The 21017-nt window shown below is 37.4% G+C and overlaps 1 protein-coding gene and 1 long non-coding RNA gene across 3 annotated transcripts in view; one reads left to right on the top strand and one right to left on the bottom strand.

Moving 5' to 3' along the window:
* Positions 1 to 307: 307 nt before the first annotated feature.
* On the bottom strand, positions 308 to 2032 carry LOC144237321 (uncharacterized). Its single transcript, XR_013336827.1, has 2 exons — positions 1966 to 2032; positions 308 to 1727 (listed from the first exon to the last, which is right to left on the bottom strand). It is a non-coding gene; the product is annotated as an uncharacterized LOC144237321 (long non-coding RNA).
* Positions 2033 to 2136: 104 nt separating this feature from the next.
* The window catches only part of TMEM161B (transmembrane protein 161B), a 72099-nt gene continuing 53218 nt past the window's right edge, over positions 2137 to 21017 (top strand). For both annotated transcript variants that reach the window (XM_077770986.1, XM_077770985.1), the window contains exon 1: positions 2137 to 2274. In XM_077770986.1, coding sequence (XP_077627112.1) covers positions 2272 to 2274 — 3 coding nt within the window. In that variant the 5' untranslated portion in view covers positions 2137 to 2271. The remainder of the gene's footprint in view (positions 2275 to 21017) is intronic.

The raw sequence follows: 21017 nt of genomic DNA, 5'->3' as shown, positions 1-21017 counted from the left end.
GACACTGCAACTCAAAAAAAACAAAAACAAAAAACCAAAAAAACCCCAAAAACAAAAAACCTTAACAATAAGCAACCAAGACTTTGATCAAATATTAGACTCCTAATTCCCTTGCCAAGACTACTCAATTTCTTCCTAATCTCCATTATCCACATCTTTTATTTCCTTTCATAATTTTCCCTTCTTTCTGTCAGACTCTCATCTATTTAAAAGAATGGAAATAGGTAAATCCCTCTATTTCAACACATGTAACCAATACAAAACATTGTAATTATTTGTGGGATAAAAAAGACAGGGAGATGCTGCCTTTACACATACATGGAATGCATTTTAATCTTTAAAAAACATTACTTAGATTTTTCACATTGTAATAGATATTAGAATATTAAAGGATATTAGCCAAGGGTTATTTATCAAATTGTCAAATACCAAATAAGGAACACAGAACTCCATGATCTATTAAAAATGATAAGCAGATAACGAATACTGACTGTGATTTCCTTTCGTGGTTTTACTCTGGCAGGAATAGATTCCATCCTGATAATAATTCCAGTCTTACTGTCACACAGGAGGAGATGCTCTGTGAACCTCAATGAGGCTGCCAGGTTTAGGACGGATGTAAGAACCAAAGTGTCAGAAATGAAAGAGTAAGACTTCACAGGATGTGTTGTCATTGACAGACTGATAGCCAGTTTCCCTTCTCCACCTTTTCTTCAAGGATAGCAGCTGCTTCCCACAGATACACAAGCAGAATGACTCCAATCCTTCTCTACCACACTTATCATCTGCAGATACCCTGGGGCTTGTCTATTTACAACCTCGTCCCTGTACAGCAGAGGTGGAACCCTCAGGGAAGTTCTGGATCCATTAGCAGCAGGTCTGTTTCACAAATTATTTCTCAGCCCCACCCCACCTCCAGCTGGTTCCAGGGTCAGTACTTACAATTCCTACATCTTTATCAGGTTATTCATTCCCCCTCCCCCTGTCAAAAGAAAATTTAAAGTAAAAACAACTCATTCACTTGACCTCTAGGCCCCTTTGTCATATAAAGCATGCTTCTTTTGGGTGGCTCAGAAGTGACTCCCATGGTCTTCTGACCATTTATTTATAGCTTGGATATCATGCTCTCCAGGTACATCTATAGCCACTCCTGCCTGCCCAACCTTTGTTATTTCTCGTTAAGCTTCCTAGTTTATCTCCCCAAGACCAGCTTTATGACAAAATTAGATACTAGCAAAAAAGCGATCCTATAAATGAAATTGTAGATACAGTCACGTATTTAAGCAAGGATCCCAAGTTGTGAGATTAATCTCTGGGTTAAAGGTGCTCTGTACATCCACTTCAAGCCTGCCTCCAGTACTGTGGCTTATAGCCAAATAAAAAAGGCACAGAGTTGCTGGGTACAGATTTTGGCAAAAACACCTTAAGAGGTACATGGGAGTTACACTTTTTCCCCAAATGATCATATGTTTTTTAAAATAAAAGGAAACCTTCGACATTGTAATGTATTAAATAGGCAGAATTCTCCTCCTGGTTTCTCTTCTCTTGGTAGATAGATGTTCTTCTGGCTTCAACTGGTATGTATGAATAGTGAAGAAACGTTCTCAGGATCAAATTCCACTGTCCTGAGGAAGAGGAGCGCCGCAGGGCGCACTAAATCAGGTAGAGAGATGACGGAAGGGCAAACAGGTCTGTGGAGATCCGGAAAGTCTCCAAGAAGGGGCAGCCTGGAAAAGGAGAAGGTAAAAGAAAGCGCGTGGCTGAATTCAGGCAATTACTGTGGTCTCAGCACGAGCACGGCCTGGGTTTTTCCCCCTCACTAAATCCTCTGGGCTCGGTTCCCACCCCGTTCATCAACCTGCGCCTCCATCACCTCCCCTGGGCAAGCACGCACTCCGGCCCAAACCACCCAACCTACCTCCCCAAGCTCACAGTCGCAGCAACCCCCTCCGCCCGCCCACCTACCTGTGCTGCGCCTGCGCTTCCCCCCGCGCTCGCTCAAGGTCAGCACCGCCCCCAGCCTCTAACCTAGCACCCACGGAAGTGGCATTAGAGGACGTCCTGCGTATCCTCACCTCTGCGTGGCGTGGGGTCGCCGTCGTTCAAGGAGGGGAGGGACTTCCTGTCCCGCGCGGGCAGAACTTCCGGCAGAGCCGGAAAACTCTCTCCTTCGCGTTGTTTAAGAGGCTCCCGTCTGCTGGGTGGGTAGGAAAGGTCCCGGACGGTCCCGGGGACTCCAGGGCGTCCGGTCTACGACCTGTCCTTGGCGCCATGGTGAGTTCTTGTTTGAAGGCTGGTGTAACAACAGTGGGAAGGAAGGGGCCAGGAGGTCAGTCCTGTGAAGGTAGCCAGTCGGGTTCCCGGCTGAGGATGGAGCAGGCGAGAGCAGTGGAATGATTCGCGAGGGCAGGACCCTGTACCTGCCCCGGAGCGCTGAAGCTCCTGGGCCGCTGAGGAAGCGGCATCTGCCCTGCCCAAAGGCGAGATTTGTCCAGGAGTACCTATAGGTAGCCAGAACGTTCGTGGTCCATTCACTGTATGTGGAGTGTGGCTCCAGGTGGTCCCAGAGTTGACCTAGCCAAGTTGATTACTTCCGCCCCTCTCTCCTTCTTAGCTGCTTGGCAGTGGCCAAGAACTCAAGATCTTAGAAATCCCTTCAGCTCTTCCAGGCAGGCACAAGGGAACCCTTTCTTGTAGAGGATCAACACCTGTCACCTAAAAGAAAGGGCAAAATCAGCTATCTTTCAAACTCAGCCCATTTGAAATTGGGAAGGGTGTCAAAAAATCCAAACTTAGTAAGGAGGGATTTTATTCGAAAGGAATATTGCAACAGAGCGAATGCCCTAACCATAAGATCTGCAAGAGTCTCAAAGGTTAAAAGCAAAAAGGGTTTTCTTTTATAGGGAGGAGTAAAATAATGCTAGGAAGAACCGTGTGTGGGGAAGTGAGATGAAAGCATAGTACATTGAACAGTTAATCAGATTATTTTATCCTCAGGCCAGTCTATTCTGAGGAAGAGCTGTTAAGGAGTTGTATGCTGCTTCAGACTGAACCTGGGGAAAGAGGGTCTTAACTAGAAGTTCAGTAACAGTTATTTTGTTCCAGTTGATCTCTGGGTACAAGCAGTTTAGCCAGTCATTTGTGAAACAAAGAACAGGAATTTGTGGGTTCTGTCTGACCTTGTCATAGGTAAACAAGTGGGGCATCTGCGACTCTTAACCAAGTCGTGTGGATACCAGTGATTCATTTTAGTAAGCCCTCTCCAGAACACAAAAGGCTATAGAGGGTATTTCCAAACCTTTGCTGTTTGCCATGATCACAGTGGTTTGGTAAAGTTCAACACTGTCAATTATTTGACTATATAAAAGATCTCAAATTCTCATCTGGAGGGGAATCTGTCTTGGAATTTAGCCTCAGTGTACCATGTTTTTTCAGGACCAAATGTTGACATCGATCAGCTGTTGTGTACAATGTTGGACTTTTGAATGACTTATAGAAACTTCAGTGAATGTGAAAGAAAAGAATGTCAAAGTAATGTGGTTTCTGATCTACTCTACCAGCTAATGTAGCCTGTGACTTTCTGGTACTGTGTGTGTTTTTAACGTCAGTGAATAATACAGTTTGTGTTCATTAAGAAGGTTTTTTTCCCTCTTTTATACAGTGATATTAGACAAAGATAGGGTATAGTTGGATGAGAAGGAGCCAAAGACCAAAATTAGCTTAACCACCTCCACCCCACTACCTCCTTAATTTTACATAAGGAAGAATGTGAGGTCTGGAAATAAGCAGTGGTTTACCTAAGGTAACAGTAGTTTGGCCTACTCAAACTTCTACTGAATTAAAAACTCAGATCTCCACTTGTTACATTTAATCTCATTTTTTGCTTATTGGTCTGAAAAGCTGAGGATAAAAATATAATAAAAGTCCGTAAATTTACAATAGTCATAAAGTAGCTAAATGTTAACTTATTCCCAGTATTCTCTAATACTAGAAGGAGAACTCCTCCTGCCTTCTCAAAAAATACAGTTTTGTTTTAGGTTGAGGCAAACTCATGCTGTTTTTCAAAACGGCGCTTAAGAGACTGTCACCTGGAGTATGTCTCCAGGGGCCAGCTAGTTGACTCTCCATTCTGGTATTGCTTATATTTCTGTGTTAACTTACTTAGCTCCACTTAAGCGATCCCAGTCATGAAATCGATAACATCTGTATATGCAAGTTTGGGCAGTGTATGGAATCCCTCAAAAGAAAGAGTTTAGCCATTAAATGAAGTGAGAGGTTGAATTTATTTTGAAGCTTGTGAAGGAAGGACAGGGAGGGGGAGAAAGAATCCCAAGCAGGCTCTGCATGTGCGGCTGGAACTCAGGAACTGTGAGATCTTGACCTGAGCCTAAGCCAAGAGTCAGTTCTTAACTGACTGACCCACCCAGGCACCCCGAGATTAAAACACTTTCTGATTCTCACATTTCTGATTCTGTGACTTTCAGGACTTTTTTCAGAATAGGTACATGTTTCTCATTAAATAAAATTTAGTCTGACTTCCACTTTTTTCCTTACCCTTTGATTTTTCAAGTTCGATTTTCTTTTTTTTTTTAATATACCATAGAGGTATTACTTGGAATCATTGTACATATGTTTGGCCAGGTTCACTGTTGTCCTAAATACTACTCCAGAATGGAAAGCAAAGCATTGAGATACCATGATTTTTTAACTGATAAAAATTCAGTCTATTCTTTTATTTCCTGATACATTATATACACCCAAACTCAAAAAATGCCTGTGCATGTAATAAGGTTCTTCTGTTGTGAGCAAATGACAGTAAGTAGGATTATGGTCCAGACTAAAAATACTTAGTATTCCACTCTTAATTTTTTTCTTTCATGTTGTAAAACTTGTTAGTCCATAGACAATTTACTGAAGGAAGGATGAAACTATTTGTTCTATTACAATTATCTTTTTGAAAATTACAAATCAGCTGTAATCAAATAGATCTTTTTACCATTTAAGTTGATTTACGGGACAAAGTATGTGAATAGAGCTAGTTCTGGAATTGCAATTGTCTCATGGCTTGTTTTATTTATGTACCATCCTGTGGTAGTTTTTATTGCTGGGATTGAGCTATGTGGTCTTTTGGCAAAAAAAGGTTGTCAACTTCTGCCTTACACATTCAGAGTTAATGAGAACGATTAGGGGGCGAAAAAGGGTAGTGGGAAGAAAATGGTAAATGTTATAATAGAGGTATGTATAATGTGCTCAAAGAATAGAGGAAAGAAATTCTAACAGTAGGGGCCATGTAATAACTGAGGACACTAGTTCTCAAACTCGAGTGTGTAGAATTCACCTATGATGATTGATAAAAATGCTTATCTGAGCCCTGTTATTGGTAGAGTTTCAGAATCTTTTAATGAGTTTTACAGTTAAGTCTCAAATTGGTGGTCCTTAAACCATACTTTGAGAGAACTCTAGTGCAGACATAGGCTTTAATGGAGATATTGGAGATATTTGTGCTGGGTGATGATCAGACATCTGCAGTTTGTTGATATGGTGGATTATTTTAATTGATTTTTGAATATTGCACTAGCCTTGGATCCCTGGAATAAATTCCATTTGGCTGGGGTGTATAATTCTTTTCATATGTTGTTGGGTTTTATTTGTTAATAATATGTTTAGGATTTTTGCATTTATATTTATAAGATAAAAATGATCCTGTAGTTTTCTGGGCTGGGTGTTTTCTGTTAAGGAAGGTTATTAACTATTGATTCGATTTCTTTAATAGATACAGGCTTGTTCAGATTGTTCATTTCTTATGTCAGTTTTGGCAAATTGTGTCTTTCAAGGAATCAGCCTGTTCATTTAGGTTATAAAATCTGTGGGCATAGAGTTGTTCATAGTGCTCCTTTGTTAATTTTAATGTCCATGGAGTCTGTAGTGATGTCCCCTTTTTTGTTTCTGATATTAATAATTTGTATCCTTTCTTTTTTTTCTTAGCTTGACTAGACTTACTGTTTTTATTGATCTTTTCAGAGTACCAGTTTTTGGTTTCATTGATTTTTCTCTATTGATTTCTTCTTTCCAATTACTGATTTCTGCTCTAATTATTTCTTTTCCTTCTGCTTACTTTGGATTTAATCTGCTCTTTTTTTGGTTTCCTAAGATGGAACTTCAGGTGTTTGATTTTAGATCTTTTCTAATATTTACATTTATGCCATAAATTTCTGTTTAAGCACTGCTTTTGCTACATCCCATAAATTTTGATAAGTTATGCTTTCATTTAATTAAAAATACTTTGAATTTGTCTTGATTTTTCCTTTTTGACCCATGTGTTATTTAGAAAAATATTGTTGACTCTTGACATATTTTGGGATTTTCCCGTTCTCTTTTTGTTACTGATTTCTAGTTTAATTCCATTGTAATCTGAGGGCAGCCATTGTATGATTTCTGTTTAAGTTTGTTAAGATGTATTTTATTAATGTGGTCTGTCTTGGTGAATGAACATGTGTAGCTTCAAGGATGAATTCTCAGATTTTATCAACTAGCCATTATAGTGGCAGAGATTTGGGTTTCTTCCCAGTTCTCTGACTTTTCTTGTGACTTCTCTCCTTCACTACTTTCCTAAAGAGGCTTAGTTCAAATAATTAATAGAGACTGTTCTCATGGGTAGAATTTTGTTTATTTAAGATTGATTCTTAAAACTAGTTTATACTCTAGCTTTGGCCCACTTTTTAAATAATTTACTTCTTTTGTGTGCTCTGGAGTAAAAGTGTAAAACAAATTTGGGTGATTTCAGAAAATCAGAAGATAGTTTGAAGTGTTCATTTCTAGGAGAGAATTCATTATTTTCTTATTGTTGTACTGTGGTTTTGCCCATTGTTACTGAGTCAAGAATGAACACAACTTGCCCAAAAGAAACTTTGAAGAAATAAACTTGTCTGTAAAGTTTCTTTTTCCTCTTTATCTAACACTTACAGAATAAAATCTTTGAAGTTCTGGTAGAATGAATATTCTCTTGGTTTAAGCACTGTCTGTATGTCAGGTATGTCTATATTCTTGGCCATAGGGATATAACTTTATCAAACAGAGATAATACTGCCTTTGTGGAGCTTATGCTTTACTGGGAGATTCTAATGATAATGAAATGAGACATTATATATGTTGGTTGTGATAATTACAACTAAGAAAGAGAAAAGCAGGGTAAGGGATAGAAAATGATTAGGGTGGTTATTTTAGATAGGTTATTCAGAGAAAACCTAAATGAGGAGGTGACATTGGAACAAGTATGATTTAATATCTATGTATATATCTTAAACACATATGCCTGATATCTGTGAGTACATATTTGTGAGCTGTACCCTGAAAAATTATTGTAATGTCAGGCACAAAGTTCATATTGTCTGTAGCTGTATAATTCTTTCAGAAAAGTTAAACATTACTATGTTTCCAAACAGTGAACAGGTAAATAAGTTAAATATGTTGTTTTTAATTTTTTTAAAGTTTATTCTGAGAGAGAAAGAGAGATTAAGGAAGGAGTAGAGAAGGAGGGAGATTGAGGGAGAGAGATTCCCAAACAGGCTTCACACCAGCAGTGTGGAGCCTGATGCAGGGTGTGAACTCACCAACTGGGAGCTCATGACCTAAGCTGAAACCAAGAGTAAGACGTCCAAACTACTGAATCACCCAGATGCCCCTTAAGTATATTTGTGTTTTTTTTCCTTAAAAAACCCTCTAAAATAGTAAGTGATATTTTATCTAATAGATTGATTTGTGCCACATATTTTTAGTCTTTTAAGATAGTATAGTTCTTGAGAGAATACAACTCATCAACTCATAATGTACTGATTTTACATTCATATCTTTCAGTTGCATAAAACAGACTTAGTTATTCCATTGTTAAAGTAGACTAAAATAGCTTTGTGTTTTGCCCATAATCAAAAGATTTAGAAAAACATGATATCGTTTCAGCTTTTGATATTTTAATATTGAAACTTAGGATCCTAATATCTGATTATAAAGTTGTATTTATTTTTAAAAAATATTTAGGTAGTATGAAAAACCAATCTACTCATACACGCTCATAAAGATGACTTTGGGGAAAGTACAATAAATAAATGGCATGGAAAGTATGCTTGAACTAGAACTAGATGACCTCAGTGGTTTGCCTCAAGTTTCTGTGATTCTGAATATGTGAAACTGAATATCCTTGATGCACATTGAGTTGAATATGCATTGAATTGACAGAGGAGGGAATATTTAATTTGTTGTTCAAGAAGAGTTTCACAATGGATGGATTGGACTAGGTCTTTTAAGGGTAAGTAGAAGTATGTTAGATGGATAAGAAGTTAAATTTTACTTTTCCTCACTTTATTTAGGTAAAAGTATCTACCCTACTTACATTAACTCATTTAAATCTTCATGAAGTATTTAATCTTGCATTTTTTTTAACCTCCACTTTTTTTACCTGCTTTTTTTTTTAAACCTCTATTCTACAGATGTAGAAATGGAGGCAAAGCAAGATTAGAGTAACTCTTCCAAATTTAAACAGCTAGTGGTGGTGGAATTTGACTTGAACGCAAGCAGTTTGACCATTGTATTGTGCCAGTCCTGTTTACATTTGATAGGTTTCAACTTAGGAATAATTTCCAGAACAGTTTCCTATAGAAATAATATTATGGTGTTATATTTCTAGAAAGTCTTTCCCAACCTAGTTAATAACTTATATTATCTCATATAGTATTAAAGAAATTAATCATTATTGTCATGCATAAAAGTAATGATTAACGTAACTCAGGTGCCAAACAGGTGTGACATTGCTGGCAGATAGTCACAGTAAGAATTCAGTCCTTCATATTCCCTCCACCTTAACTGCATCCAGTTAAGGCACTCCTTCTGTACAGTATTAGTTTCCATTGTGCCTCTAGTATAGACTTGTAGTAACGTTGATGAGGTGAGGAGCAATTAGAGAACTGGAGATGAATTGGAATTTCTTGTCATTGTTAAGTATTTAGTGGTTAAAAGCCTGTCTCAACTATTTCTTTTCCTGAGTGCTTCTAAGGATTAGCTTGCTCCTTTTCCTTTCGCTTGGACTACCTGTTGCTTACAGCTAGAAGTTAGTTTTCTCCCTGAGTTGCAAATAACATAGTATTGTAGGGTACCTTGCTTTCCTTCCATATGTGCAGCGCACATGATAAAGGTTTTTACTGCTAGGAGATTAAAACATTTTTTTTCATGTTTGTTTATTTTTGAGAGAGAGAGCATGAACAGAGGAGGGGCAGAGGGAGACAGCAATGGAGAATCTGAAGCAGGCTCCAGGCTCTGTGCTGTTAGCCCACATTGGGGCTCGAACTCAACTAACCATGAGATTATGACATCAGCCGAAGTTGGACGCTTAACCGACTGAGCCACCCAGGCGCTCCTAATAGGGGATTTTTTTTTTTTAAGTCACCTTCCCATGTTACTTACTTCCAGCTGATCATAAACTTTTTCCTTATCATAAATATCTTTTAGGGAGAAAAGTAGAAGCTCTGGATGATATTGATGAGTCTTTGCAATAAATTCTTGGAAGTGGAGAGGTTTGGATTGTGAAGAAGAGATGAGATGGAAAATAATAAAGGACACTGGAGAGAGAAAGGGAGACTTTTCTCCTCCAGAAATTACTTATGAAGAAAGAACTGGCTATTCTGCTCTGTATTATAAGTCTGTGATAATAGGTTGCCTTCATTTGATGTCACAAATAAGGCATTGTAAGGCTCTGCAAGGCTATGGCTGTTTTTCTTCTTTAACTAAACATGATACTTTTATCTTTTTGATAGGTAGTAGATGCCTTTTGAAATACTAATCTGATTGCTTATTTTTTTTTATGTAGTTATCTATGTCTGCCCTTTACACAGTGCTCAGCTGACTTTTGTTATCTTTTACCTTTTGATAGCCACTGCTTGCCCAAATACAGTGATTTACCTAGCAAAGCAATGCCACACTTTCCTGCTTTTTTTCTTCCTAAAAGAAGTCTTATTGGAGTATTCTGCTCCATTATAACTTCTTAAGTTCATTATGTTTATTAAGTATTTTTGTCATTTCAGAAGGTTTTAACCATTTTTATGATAAGTATAAATGATTAAAATATTTCCAATTCTTGATAATTTATGGGCATGTGTATTTAAGTATGAATGTTTATGACTATAGTCTTTTGTTTCTGAATACAGTCTTGCTCAAAAGAAAAGCCGTGACTTTTTTCCTAAAAAGGTTTGCATTATTAATAGTTACATTCATTAGTAGAATTTTCTTAAATTTAAATTCATGCTTATTGTCTTTCCCTTCCTCTATTAGGTTAATTGACATTAGGACAATGAAGCTTCACTTTAGCATTTATTGCCAGACAGCTTTGTTGGTTGGGTAGGTCAGATGCTAACTAGAATTAGAATTAATTGTAAACTAAGTCTGTTTTCTAATCAAGAGGGACAGAAAGCTTTGGTAACATTCATTATAATGTTAAATCATAATTTTAACTGAAACATTAGTTCTTTAAGACTAACACTATTTTTGAGGCACCTGGGTGGCTCAGTTGGTTGAGTGTCTGACTCTTGATTTCGGCTCAGATTGTGATTTAATGGCTTGTGAGATCGAGTCCTTCCTTGGGCTCTGAGCTGTCAGGATGGAGCCTGCTTGGGATTCTCTCTCTGTCTGCCCCTCCCCTGGTGTCTGTCTGTCTGTCTCTCTCTCTCTCTCTCAATAAATAAATAAACAAACAAACGTAAAAAAGACTATTTTCTAACTTGATTTTGTTATTTATTACTTATTCTTAATTTTGATAGAGAGCTTCTATATCATACCAGCAGTATTTTAGTTCGTCAGAGTTCTTTCTCTTCATGGTCACTAAAAGAACATTTCAGATCATCAGGAAAAAGAATCCTTTAATAAGTAGAATTGGCCAAGTATCTGAGATACACTTAAAAAACAAAACAAAATAACTATTTTGTAGAACTATTGGTATTCACAAGTCTCCTGAGAGAAATTCCTGCAAACCCTTAGTTGAGGAGAGGATGCTAGGCATCAGGCTAGGTGCAGTCCTTTACATCAGCTTGGAGCTCTGATTTACTTTCAGGTCTCCTGTATGTGTTAGGTTATTTAATCCTTATGAAGAAGGGATAATTATTCCTATCAGCAGTAACTACACTTCACAGGCTTTGGCGATGGTTTAGAAATGGTAGGTATGTGAATGCAAATAATCCATTGTGTATTTAATTAAAGTACTACAATCATCAACAGTAAGATCTTTTAAGAACTTGGAGGTCATTTGCCAACTCTTATCTTTTGTAGATAAGAGTGAGTCCCAGAGAGAGCTTGTCTAACTGCTATTAGTGACAGAGAACTACTTTGATTCTAGTATGGTTAATTATTCAGTACATTAAAATATTTACAGTAAGTGCATCTTTCCAATAGTTACCATTAGGAGTGCACATTAAATTTTCTTGACTTTTGTGTGTGGCTAAAAATTTAAAGTTAAGCTGAAATTTTTATTTTAAATTTGTTTGATGAAGCTTTATTAGTGTACTTACCAAACTTGTTCTTCTTAGTTTGTTTAAAAGAAAGTATTTGTAACACATTCTTACTATATTAAATTGAGGGGATTATCTTATAGACTACTTTCTCTGAGATATCATATATTGTCTTTTGATCGTAAGGTGAATAATTTTCTTCTTTCTGTTAAAGTTCAGTACTTGGCACATAGTAGGGATTGATTGTAGTGAAGAACAGTGGGCAAATTTATGCTTTATCCTTTTATTTCATCTAATAGGCAGTATTGAACATATGTTGAAAGCCTGCCATGTTAGGCACTTTCTAGGGAGCTGGGTTAGGGCCGAAGAAATGAGATGAATACAGTTTCACTGGAGGAGAGATCCATAAATTGTTGGTTACAGTTGAGCCTGGCAAAAGCTGTTTTGGAGTAACGTGAATTTTTTTTTTTGTTGTTAACAAGGAAGGTTTTATAAGGGAAGTGAATGTTGAGGAATGGGTAGGAATTGGTCTGAAGTAGATGGATGATTTATAAATGCTAAATATAAATTCATTAGCTCTAATTAATAGCTTCTTTGTGTATAGATCTATAGGGATATTTTCTGTAATGTCAGAAAATACAGTTAAGGAAGAGTACTACATTTAGGACTGTCTTGCATTTAACCTTTTATTTGTTACTTAGCAGTACTGTAATGAAACATTTATGCATGTCTTAGAAAACGGAGAAGTGGCTTGTTAACTTTAAAAATACTTCATTCTTCATCAACATTTTTTAAAAGAATTAAAAAAAAATTTTTTTTAATGTTTTTATTTATTTCTAGGAGAGAGAGAGAGAGAGAGAGACAGCGTGAGCTGGGGAGGGTCAGAGAGACAGGAAGTCACAGAGTGAAACAGGCTCCAGGCTCTGAGCTGGCAGTCAGCACAGAGCCCGACGCGGGGCTCGAACCCACGAACCGCGAGATCATGACCTAAGCGAAAGTCGGACGCTTAACCGACTAAGCCACCCAGGCGCCCCAGAATTTTTAAAAATAAATGTTTATTCCACACTATATGTCAGCCAATTTGACAATAAGTTATATTTAAAAAATAAAGTAAATGTTTTTCATTTTTGAGAGAGCATGACATGAGGGGTTCAGAGGATCGGAAGCTGGTTCTGCACTAACAGCAGTGAGTCCGATGCGGGGCTCAAACTCATGAACCAGAGAGAGAGAGGGAGCGTGCACAAGTTGGGGAGAGGGACAGAGTGGGAGAGAGAATCTTAATCAGGCTCCATGCTCAGTGTGGAGCCTGATGATGGGCTCTATCCCGTGACCCTGGGATGGTGACCTGAGCTGAAATCAAGAGTTGGTTGAGCCACCAAGGCATCCCTTCTTCATCAGCATTTTAACGACTGAACAGTATTGCTTTATATCAGACCTTGCATAATTCATTCAACTGATTGTTACTGGAAAACTATCTTTTATAATAAACTACTGTTAATTTCAACACTAATGTTGATATAGTTAATGAATTATATTTAATTAGAATGCCCTCTCCTTCTGAAAAAGTGGCTATTTTTGCCTTTTGTTGGTTGGGCTTCCACTTTGCCTTATCAATTTATATCAAGAAAAATGTCTTCTCAAGTTTATTGATAAATTTAATGAATTTCAAAGGCATGGTTTTATATCATCAACTTAAGCAAGAAGTCTGGCGGGGTTTTTTTTTGTTTTTTTTTTTTTATGTTTATTATTGAGAGACAGAGAGAGGAAGAGACACAGAATCTGAAGCAGGCGTCAGGTTCTGAGCTGTCAGCACAGAGCCCCACACAGGGCTCAAACTCTCAAACCGCAAGATCATGACCTGAGCCCAAGTTGGATGCTCAACCAGCTGAGCCACCCAGGTGCCCCTGGCATCCTTTTTGAATATAGTTATGTCAAATTTATGTATTCTCCTATGTTGTATGTCCTATTAAGATATTTAAGATGCACCAAGGTATTTTATTGAGAATTTTTGATTTTGAGCCTTAAAGTACATTTAAATTAAGTTTCATACTCTCACTTGGTAAATAGCAAAAATTTCTGTCCATACTTTTTACTTAAAAAATTTTTTTTAATGTTCGTTTAGTTTTGAGACAGACCGTGCATTCAGGGGAGGGGCAGAGAGAGAGGGAGATAGAGAATCTGAAACAGACTCCAGGCTCTGAGCTGTCAGCACAGAGCCCAAACACAGGGCTCAAACCCACAAACCACAAGATCATGAAACCTACTTTCAGCCAAAGTAGGATGCTTAACCCACTGAGCCACCCAGGTGCCCCTGTACTTTTTACTTTAAAGAATTCAAAGCACATTTTGTACTGTGAAGCACGATGCTGGCAAATCAAACAAATTCTGTAAGCAGTTAAATTAGAAAACTCATGTGCTTAAATTCAAATCAGAGCTGTTGGTAATTGTGTTTTACAGTTTTCTTTCTCTCATTTTACCTTCTCATTTATATAATTCTATTGGTACTATTATTTAGAACAGTTAAATATCTCTATTTCATTAGATTTAGTTAATAAATCTATATGAAATCAATAGATGACCTTATTCTTCAGCTGGTTTTCTGTCAAAACTTGTATTATTTTCATTTTATTTATTTAGCAAAGTTTTTCTTTTCTTATTTTCATACCTGTTTACTGTCTGTAAGGGCTGGAGCTATGTAAGGACCAGGGTAGCTTACATAACAAACCCTAAGATTTTAGAAATGGTCTATGGGCAAGAATTTTTCTTGCTTGTTAGTGATTGTTTAATGCTGCTTTTAACAGCTTTGGCATTATATGAAAGAGTTTCTCATCTCGATTAAATCTACACAGTCCTCAATCCTATTAGAAGTAATCAATTTTTTTTTAAATCAGCTTGTGTCTGTCAGTCATCCACATGTATAAGTTTATCAAACCTTTCTTCCTGAGTTTCTAGACCGCTTCCCAGTCACATTGCCAAAATCCTGAGCTTGGTTTGTTTATTCTTCAAAGCCTCTCAAACTTTGTTCAGTTTTTAAATTTAATACATCTCTATAACTGTTTGTGCTTCTCTTCACTAGGGCAAATCTCAGTTTTTTCAACTTACACCTTTGGTCTCATCTATTTCTGAATCGTAAGTGATTAAATTCCCACGGACCCCTTTTAGAACGTTGAGCACCCATCCAACATTGGTTCCTTCACTTTTGCATTAAGCATATATTTCTTCTCCTTATGAAGGTACTTTTTTAATATATTTTCTATGTCAACCATTCTGGTATCCATCAGATTTTCCTGTTATTGCTCAGTTTCTTCAAAGGATAATTTTGTCCATTATTTCCATCTAATCTTTACATAGTTGCTTAAGTTTTATTCTCATGTGCTGATACTTCTTTGCAGAGACATTTAATAATTTTATGCCTAGTTCTCTTTTTTCTCTAAATATTTTAATTCTTTTGGTTTCTCATTTTTTCCTTCNCTCTTTGTCCAACATGGGGCTGAACTCACAACCCTGAGATCTGGAGTTGTACACTCCACTGACTGAGCCAGCCAGGTGCTCCTGGTTTTGCTCTTGTTTTTGAAACTGTTTTAGTTAAGTCTCTTTGGTGTTGGTTGGATTATTTCAGAGGGCTTCTGATTTATCTCTTTGCTTCCAGTTACTTTTCACTTTAATTTTTCACCTAGTGGCATATATATCTTTCCAAAATATATATAACGGATTTGGTTCATTCCAGTCTTAAGATCTAAGTACCTGCAGAAAAGTCTATTGTGTGCAACCCATATCAAAGTCTAAAGCATGTCGAATTGCTCATTGTTTTGTATCATGCCATTTATTCTTTTTGTACAGGTGAGTATATCCAGTCTAAACTTTTTCCTTCTCTGTGTAAGAGGGGGATACTTGTTTAACCTCCTAGGACTAATGCAGGTATCACCTCTGTGAACCAACCAGTCTTTCCCAGCTCTCCCATTTGGATTTAATCACTGCCTTTCTTGCAGTGCTTCCATAACACTGGCACTGACCTCTACCATACGACTTATCACATATTTGTAGGTGGCAGTCAGGAGTTGTTAACATTTTAAGAGTTTGATACAGTCACCTGATGGCAAGATATGAGTTATTCTCTAACCTTGAACTTAGATATGGATTGGTTCCAAGACCTAAGATAGACTAGATTGTAGCCGAAGCAGTGGTATTTACATATTAAAGATAGAATAAGTTTTAGATAGGTTTTTGTCTATAGAAAGAATATATCAATTGGAATGCAGTTTTATCAGTTGAAAGTCTAGAAGTTTAAGTAGCCAGAATTGAACATAGGTATCCATATCTGTTTAGGGTAGAGAGTATTTTACACTCTAGCTATTCTGTATATTCAAACTTCAGCACTGCCTGAAAGAGCTGTCTATCCTTCAGTGCTGCCTTTTGGTCTCAGTCACTACTCACCAAGCAGTCTACTTATAATTTGACCACCATAGGAGCATTAAGACAGGAATTGAATGGAACACTTCGTGAACTTTACCATTGGATCCACTTAGAGTTTATGTTTCCCTATAAATTAGTTGATAAAATTCTTAAAACGTGATTATTGCCAGTCTGTTTCATGTAGATTGATTGTGCCAGTGAAGCATGTTTTCTGTGGGTTGTGAAAAGCTGAGATGTATGTAGCTAAGTTGCTCTCCTTGGGAGCCCTGCCTGAGGCTTGCGTTCCTGAAGTCTGCAGTTTGCTTGTGCATTGTCTCTAGGATTCTATAATCACTCAAACCAAAATATCCTGAAAATATCTTTGAGATCTTCCTCATTTTTTTATACAGTTGTTTTCCTTCATGTTCAGTCACACTCAAAGTTTGATTGGTTTTCTTCTGACAGACTTTATCTTTTTGTTCCTTAGTTTGAACTGCTTCTACCTTAGTCTTAGGTTTTCTTTTTAATTAATATATTTCTAGGTCTCAATTTTTTATGTTACTTGAAATATGTTATTTCATCCTCCTACCTTGTCTGCTTAAAAGTCTCCCAGGGTGATCTTGAACACCTCAGCTAAATGTGTCCTTTTGGTTTTGAAGACTCAACAATGTTAGATTCTGTATTCATTTTATTTCCCACAATTCTTTGCCATATAATACTAAAGTCTGCTTCAGTTGAGCTAGGATTTTCACTGTCCCATGATTACTCCGTGTTCACATTTTTCATTTAGCCTCGAATTCCCTTTTACTCTTCATCGCTGTGATATTAGTTTCCATGGTAGGTTTCACTTACTCTATGAAACTTACTTTCTTCCCTTGTTTTTTTTTTGTTGTTGTTATTTTTGAGAGAGAGAGACAGAGTGCGAGTAGGGGGACGGACAGAGAGAGACACACAGAATCCTAAGCAGGCTCCAGTCTCTGAGCTGTCAGCACAGAGCACAAAGTGGGACTTGAATCCACAAACTTGAGATCATGACCCTAGCCTAAGTGCCTAAGTGCCTAAGTGCCCCTAAGTCGGGCACTTAACTGACTGAGCCACCCAGTTGCCCCATCTATGAAACTTTGCAGTTTGTTCACTTTCTCCAACATTCATTCATACTACTGTGCGATTTTGTCCTGCAATGTGGTGTTAATTTTTGTTGTTATCTAGTATGATAATCTTGTTTTTTAAGTTCTGTTAAGACATATTCTTTTGCAGTATTGCCATTCATTTAGTTGTTCCACAAATATCAAATGCCCTATTATGTGCCTTGAACTCTTCTAAATGTCAGTGTGCTAAGTATTTGGGATTTAAGTCCATGAAACACAGTTCCTTTGCCAAGTTCCTGATAACAGCCAGCAAGATAGTGGATATATGATAGCCTGAACTTGTAAATTAAATTTTTATTTGCTTTTCTTATTTATAGATATAAATAATTTCTGTAGTGATACTATTTGGACTTATATCATTTTTAAGATTGTTTGACTGAGACCCTCACTAATTTGTCACCTAATACATAGTGATAGACAGTTCTTACCACCAAAGTAAGAGAGATTATACCTGTAGTACTGCTGCTAACTTTAGTACATCTTTTCCTGTCATACCTGAGCTTAGCTGTCTTAGTGCTGCTGGGTTATCCTCCTCTATTTTTACATGCCATTCAGAACAATTTTTCTTGAATACCGATCTGATCATACTACTTTTCATGGGTTTCCTGTTGCCTTTAGGTTACATTCTAAACCCTTTAGCTTTGAAGCAGATACCACTGATGGCTCATTCACTCAAGCTGATTTCATTGGGTTTTGACTCATGCTTTAACTTCCAAAATGTCCTTTCTTAGGTTTTACCGTTACTAATTTCGTTCTCTCTCTCATTTTACTGTGTTCTCAGAATCTTCTGCCTATCCTCTCATCACTTTGTATTGTAATGGCCCATTTACTCTCCTAGTTCCCTGGCTGTTCATTGGTGGCAGGGACTCTGCTATTTCTATTGCATTTGAGTGATCTAATGCTCAGCACATGTACTTTGTTGCTCATTAAATGTTCATCGAATGAATTGAATTGATTTAGTGGAAAAAGCTTTAGTTTGGAAATTAAGAGTCTGGGTTTTGGATAAGTCCATAACTTTGATCTTTGTTGTTTGAACCCTGATTTCCTCATTTGTAAATTGTTCAGAGATAGTTTAAGTGTTCAAAGTGTGAATTCAAAGTTTTATGTAAATCTAGGTTGAAATAACAAAATGTATACCTTTAAATTATTTGAGCATTTCCCAAGATGTCTATCTCCACATGCCTAGCTCTCAGTAAAAAAACGTAAATAGTCAGGAGACAAATATTAGGAAGGTTGCTGGGTAACGTTGGGTGCTCTGATCAGATGAGAGGCCACCAAATGTGGGATTCATCCAAATAATTCATCCAAGGCAGAAGGAGTTCGAAGTTTACTGAATACACTGCAAGGGAATGGCAGGCAGGACACCAGAGCAGAGGCTGCTACAGGCAGTGGTGAGGGGCCACAGTTATAGGGCAGAATGAGGGAATACGGGGACTTTGGAATTTCCCCATTTTTGGTAATCTTAGGAACTGTGCCTGCTTCTAATTGGTCACTTAGGGCCTATGCTTATTTTGAGGTGGGTTGCTTAATGAGCTTGTTTGCATTCAGCTGGGTGGTCTGGTTGCTGGGGGCCCTTTTGCCTTACTCAGGTTACCAGTGCTCAAGCCTGTTGCCTAAAAGCAGCTTCTATATGCAACACCCTCTTTCTGTCTTCTCCCTTCTAATTTATTCAGGGAGATTATACTTGAAATCTTTTGGGGGTGTCTGAGTCCCAAGTATATATGCAAATATGCCTTCTAATGGTAAACAGGGAGTGCTTTGTTTCAGTTGGTCAGTAGGAGAGTGTCATGAAACAAAAACAAAGTGTCAATTCTACTAAGTCAGACACAGTATTCTGAGTTTTATTTTCAAGTATCAACAAGTAGGACAAAATGTTGATGTTTGATATATGTTTTTTCTTGGAGAGTTGTTTAATTTTCCTTGGTAAGAACTTTTTAAACCTACCCAGAAATGATTACTGACAAAAATGGAAATGATTATTATTTTAGAGACTCAAGGCAAATAACTTTGTCTTGCTTTTCATGGCCTCGGGTTAATAGATAAAGACAGGCTGAACCCTAAGTTGCCCCAGTATTTCACCCATCTTGGGTCGTATAAGCTATTTTACCAGTAACTTTCCCAGTTTTGGTTATCAAGAGATAGCTGGTTATCAGGGCCTAGTGACAATGAATCTAGACAGAAACCATCTCTTGAGTTAAGTTTTGATGCGTTAATAAAAGCATTAGGGCCACTCGAGTCAGTGACCCATATGGTTGTGTTTGAGACTTGAGCCATGATGGACTTTGTAGCCTCACTACATTTCTTCCCAGTTTAACAGTTTCTGTTTTGAAATACATGATTGTTTATGGCTAAATATATTGAATCATACTCTTTAATTAAAAATGAGAAGTATTTGGGACATTTTATTTTTAAGTTAAACAGTTCAGTAATTCTGCTTTTGTATAAACTTAGGCATACACAGAGGCACCTGCGTGGCTTGGTCGGTTGAGCGTCTGACTTCTGCTCAGGTCATAATCTCATGGCTTGTGAGTTTGAGCCTCGCGTCAGGGTCTGTGCTGACAGCTCAGAGCCTGGAGCCTGCTTCGGTTTCTGTCTCTCTCTCCCTCTCTGCCCCTCCCCCATTCACGCTCTGCCTTTCTTTCAAAAATAAATATAACTACAGAAAAAAAAACTTAGGCATACATAGATATTAATTTGAGCAGTGAAGGCAGGATATTATTTATTTTTAGAAGGGTTTGTTTCTAAATTTCGAATTGTTGTGTCCCTTAGTTAATGAATTGAACTTTTTTTTTGTATTTTAATGTGTTAATCCCTAGAATGTACCCTATAAATTGCTAACTTCATAGTAATGTCTCAAAAGTTGATCTAAGTTTAGTATTAATATATTAAATTGATAATATATAATATAGTAATGGTGAAATAATTTCCACATAATTTTATCTCACTAAAAGATTAGATACATTCTAGAAAAGATTCATGGTGTTCTCTTAGAAAGTTAGAAGAAGTAGGAGCACCTGGGTGGCTCAGTCGGTTAAGCGTCCGACTTTGGCTCAGGTCACTATCTCACAGTTCATGGGTTCCAGCCCTGTGTCAGGTTCTGTGCTGACAGCTAGCTCAGAGCCTGGAGCCTTCTTCAGATTCTGTGTCTCCCTCTATCTCTGACCCTCCCCTGCTCATGCTGTCCATCTGTCTGTCTCTCTCTCTCAGAAATAAGTAAAACTTTTAAAAAAATTTAAAAAAAAAAAGTCAGAAGAAGACTGACATATATAATAATACATTTAGGACTATATTGATGAGGTTTTGTGATAATATTTCTAGCTTCGTTTAAAAAGGTAGAAGTAGCAGGGCACCTGGTGGCTCCCTGTGCCACACTGTTAAGTGTCCGACTCTTGATTTTAGCCCAGGTCATGATCTCACAGTTCATGAGATTGAACCCACGTTGGGCTCTATACTTAACAGTGAGGGACCTGCTTGAGGTTCTCTCTCTCCCTCCCTCCCTCTCCCTCTCTCTCTCTCTCTCTCTCTCTCTCTCTCCCCCTCTGCCCCTGTCTGACATGTGCTCGCTCGCTCTCTCAAAATAATAAGTAAACTTAAAAAAAAATCTATTTGAAAGAAAAGGTGGAAGTGGCATAATAAAGGAATAGTGTTAGGTTACATTTTTACCTTGAACATTTTTTAGTCAAACTGCTACATTGAGAATGATATTTGCTTTTCTTGGGGTTCTGTTTAATTCTTCCTTTGTTCATAAGAAGAATGCATTCTTCTTATGAGTACCAGAGATGCCACTGTAATTTAAAGCTTCATTATTTCTGGTCTGGGCCATTGCAGAAACCTAGTTCATATTTCTAATTCTCATCAATCCAGTTTGCTGATTTTTGTTTGTTTTTGCCTTTGCATGGTTTACATCTTCAATTTTGTATCTATCAGCAATATCATGCTTAGTGATTTGGAGTAAAAGGAAAGAGTTGAGCAAAATATCTCTCTTTCACTG

Source organism: Crocuta crocuta, unplaced genomic scaffold, assembly GCF_008692635.1.
Source record: "Crocuta crocuta isolate KB4526 unplaced genomic scaffold, BGI_CrCroc_1.0 scaffold196, whole genome shotgun sequence".
In the NCBI taxonomy this organism is placed as follows: Eukaryota; Metazoa; Chordata; class Mammalia; order Carnivora; family Hyaenidae; genus Crocuta; species Crocuta crocuta.
Note: the sequence above shows the minus strand (reverse complement) of the source record. Positions and strands in the feature narration are given on the sequence as shown.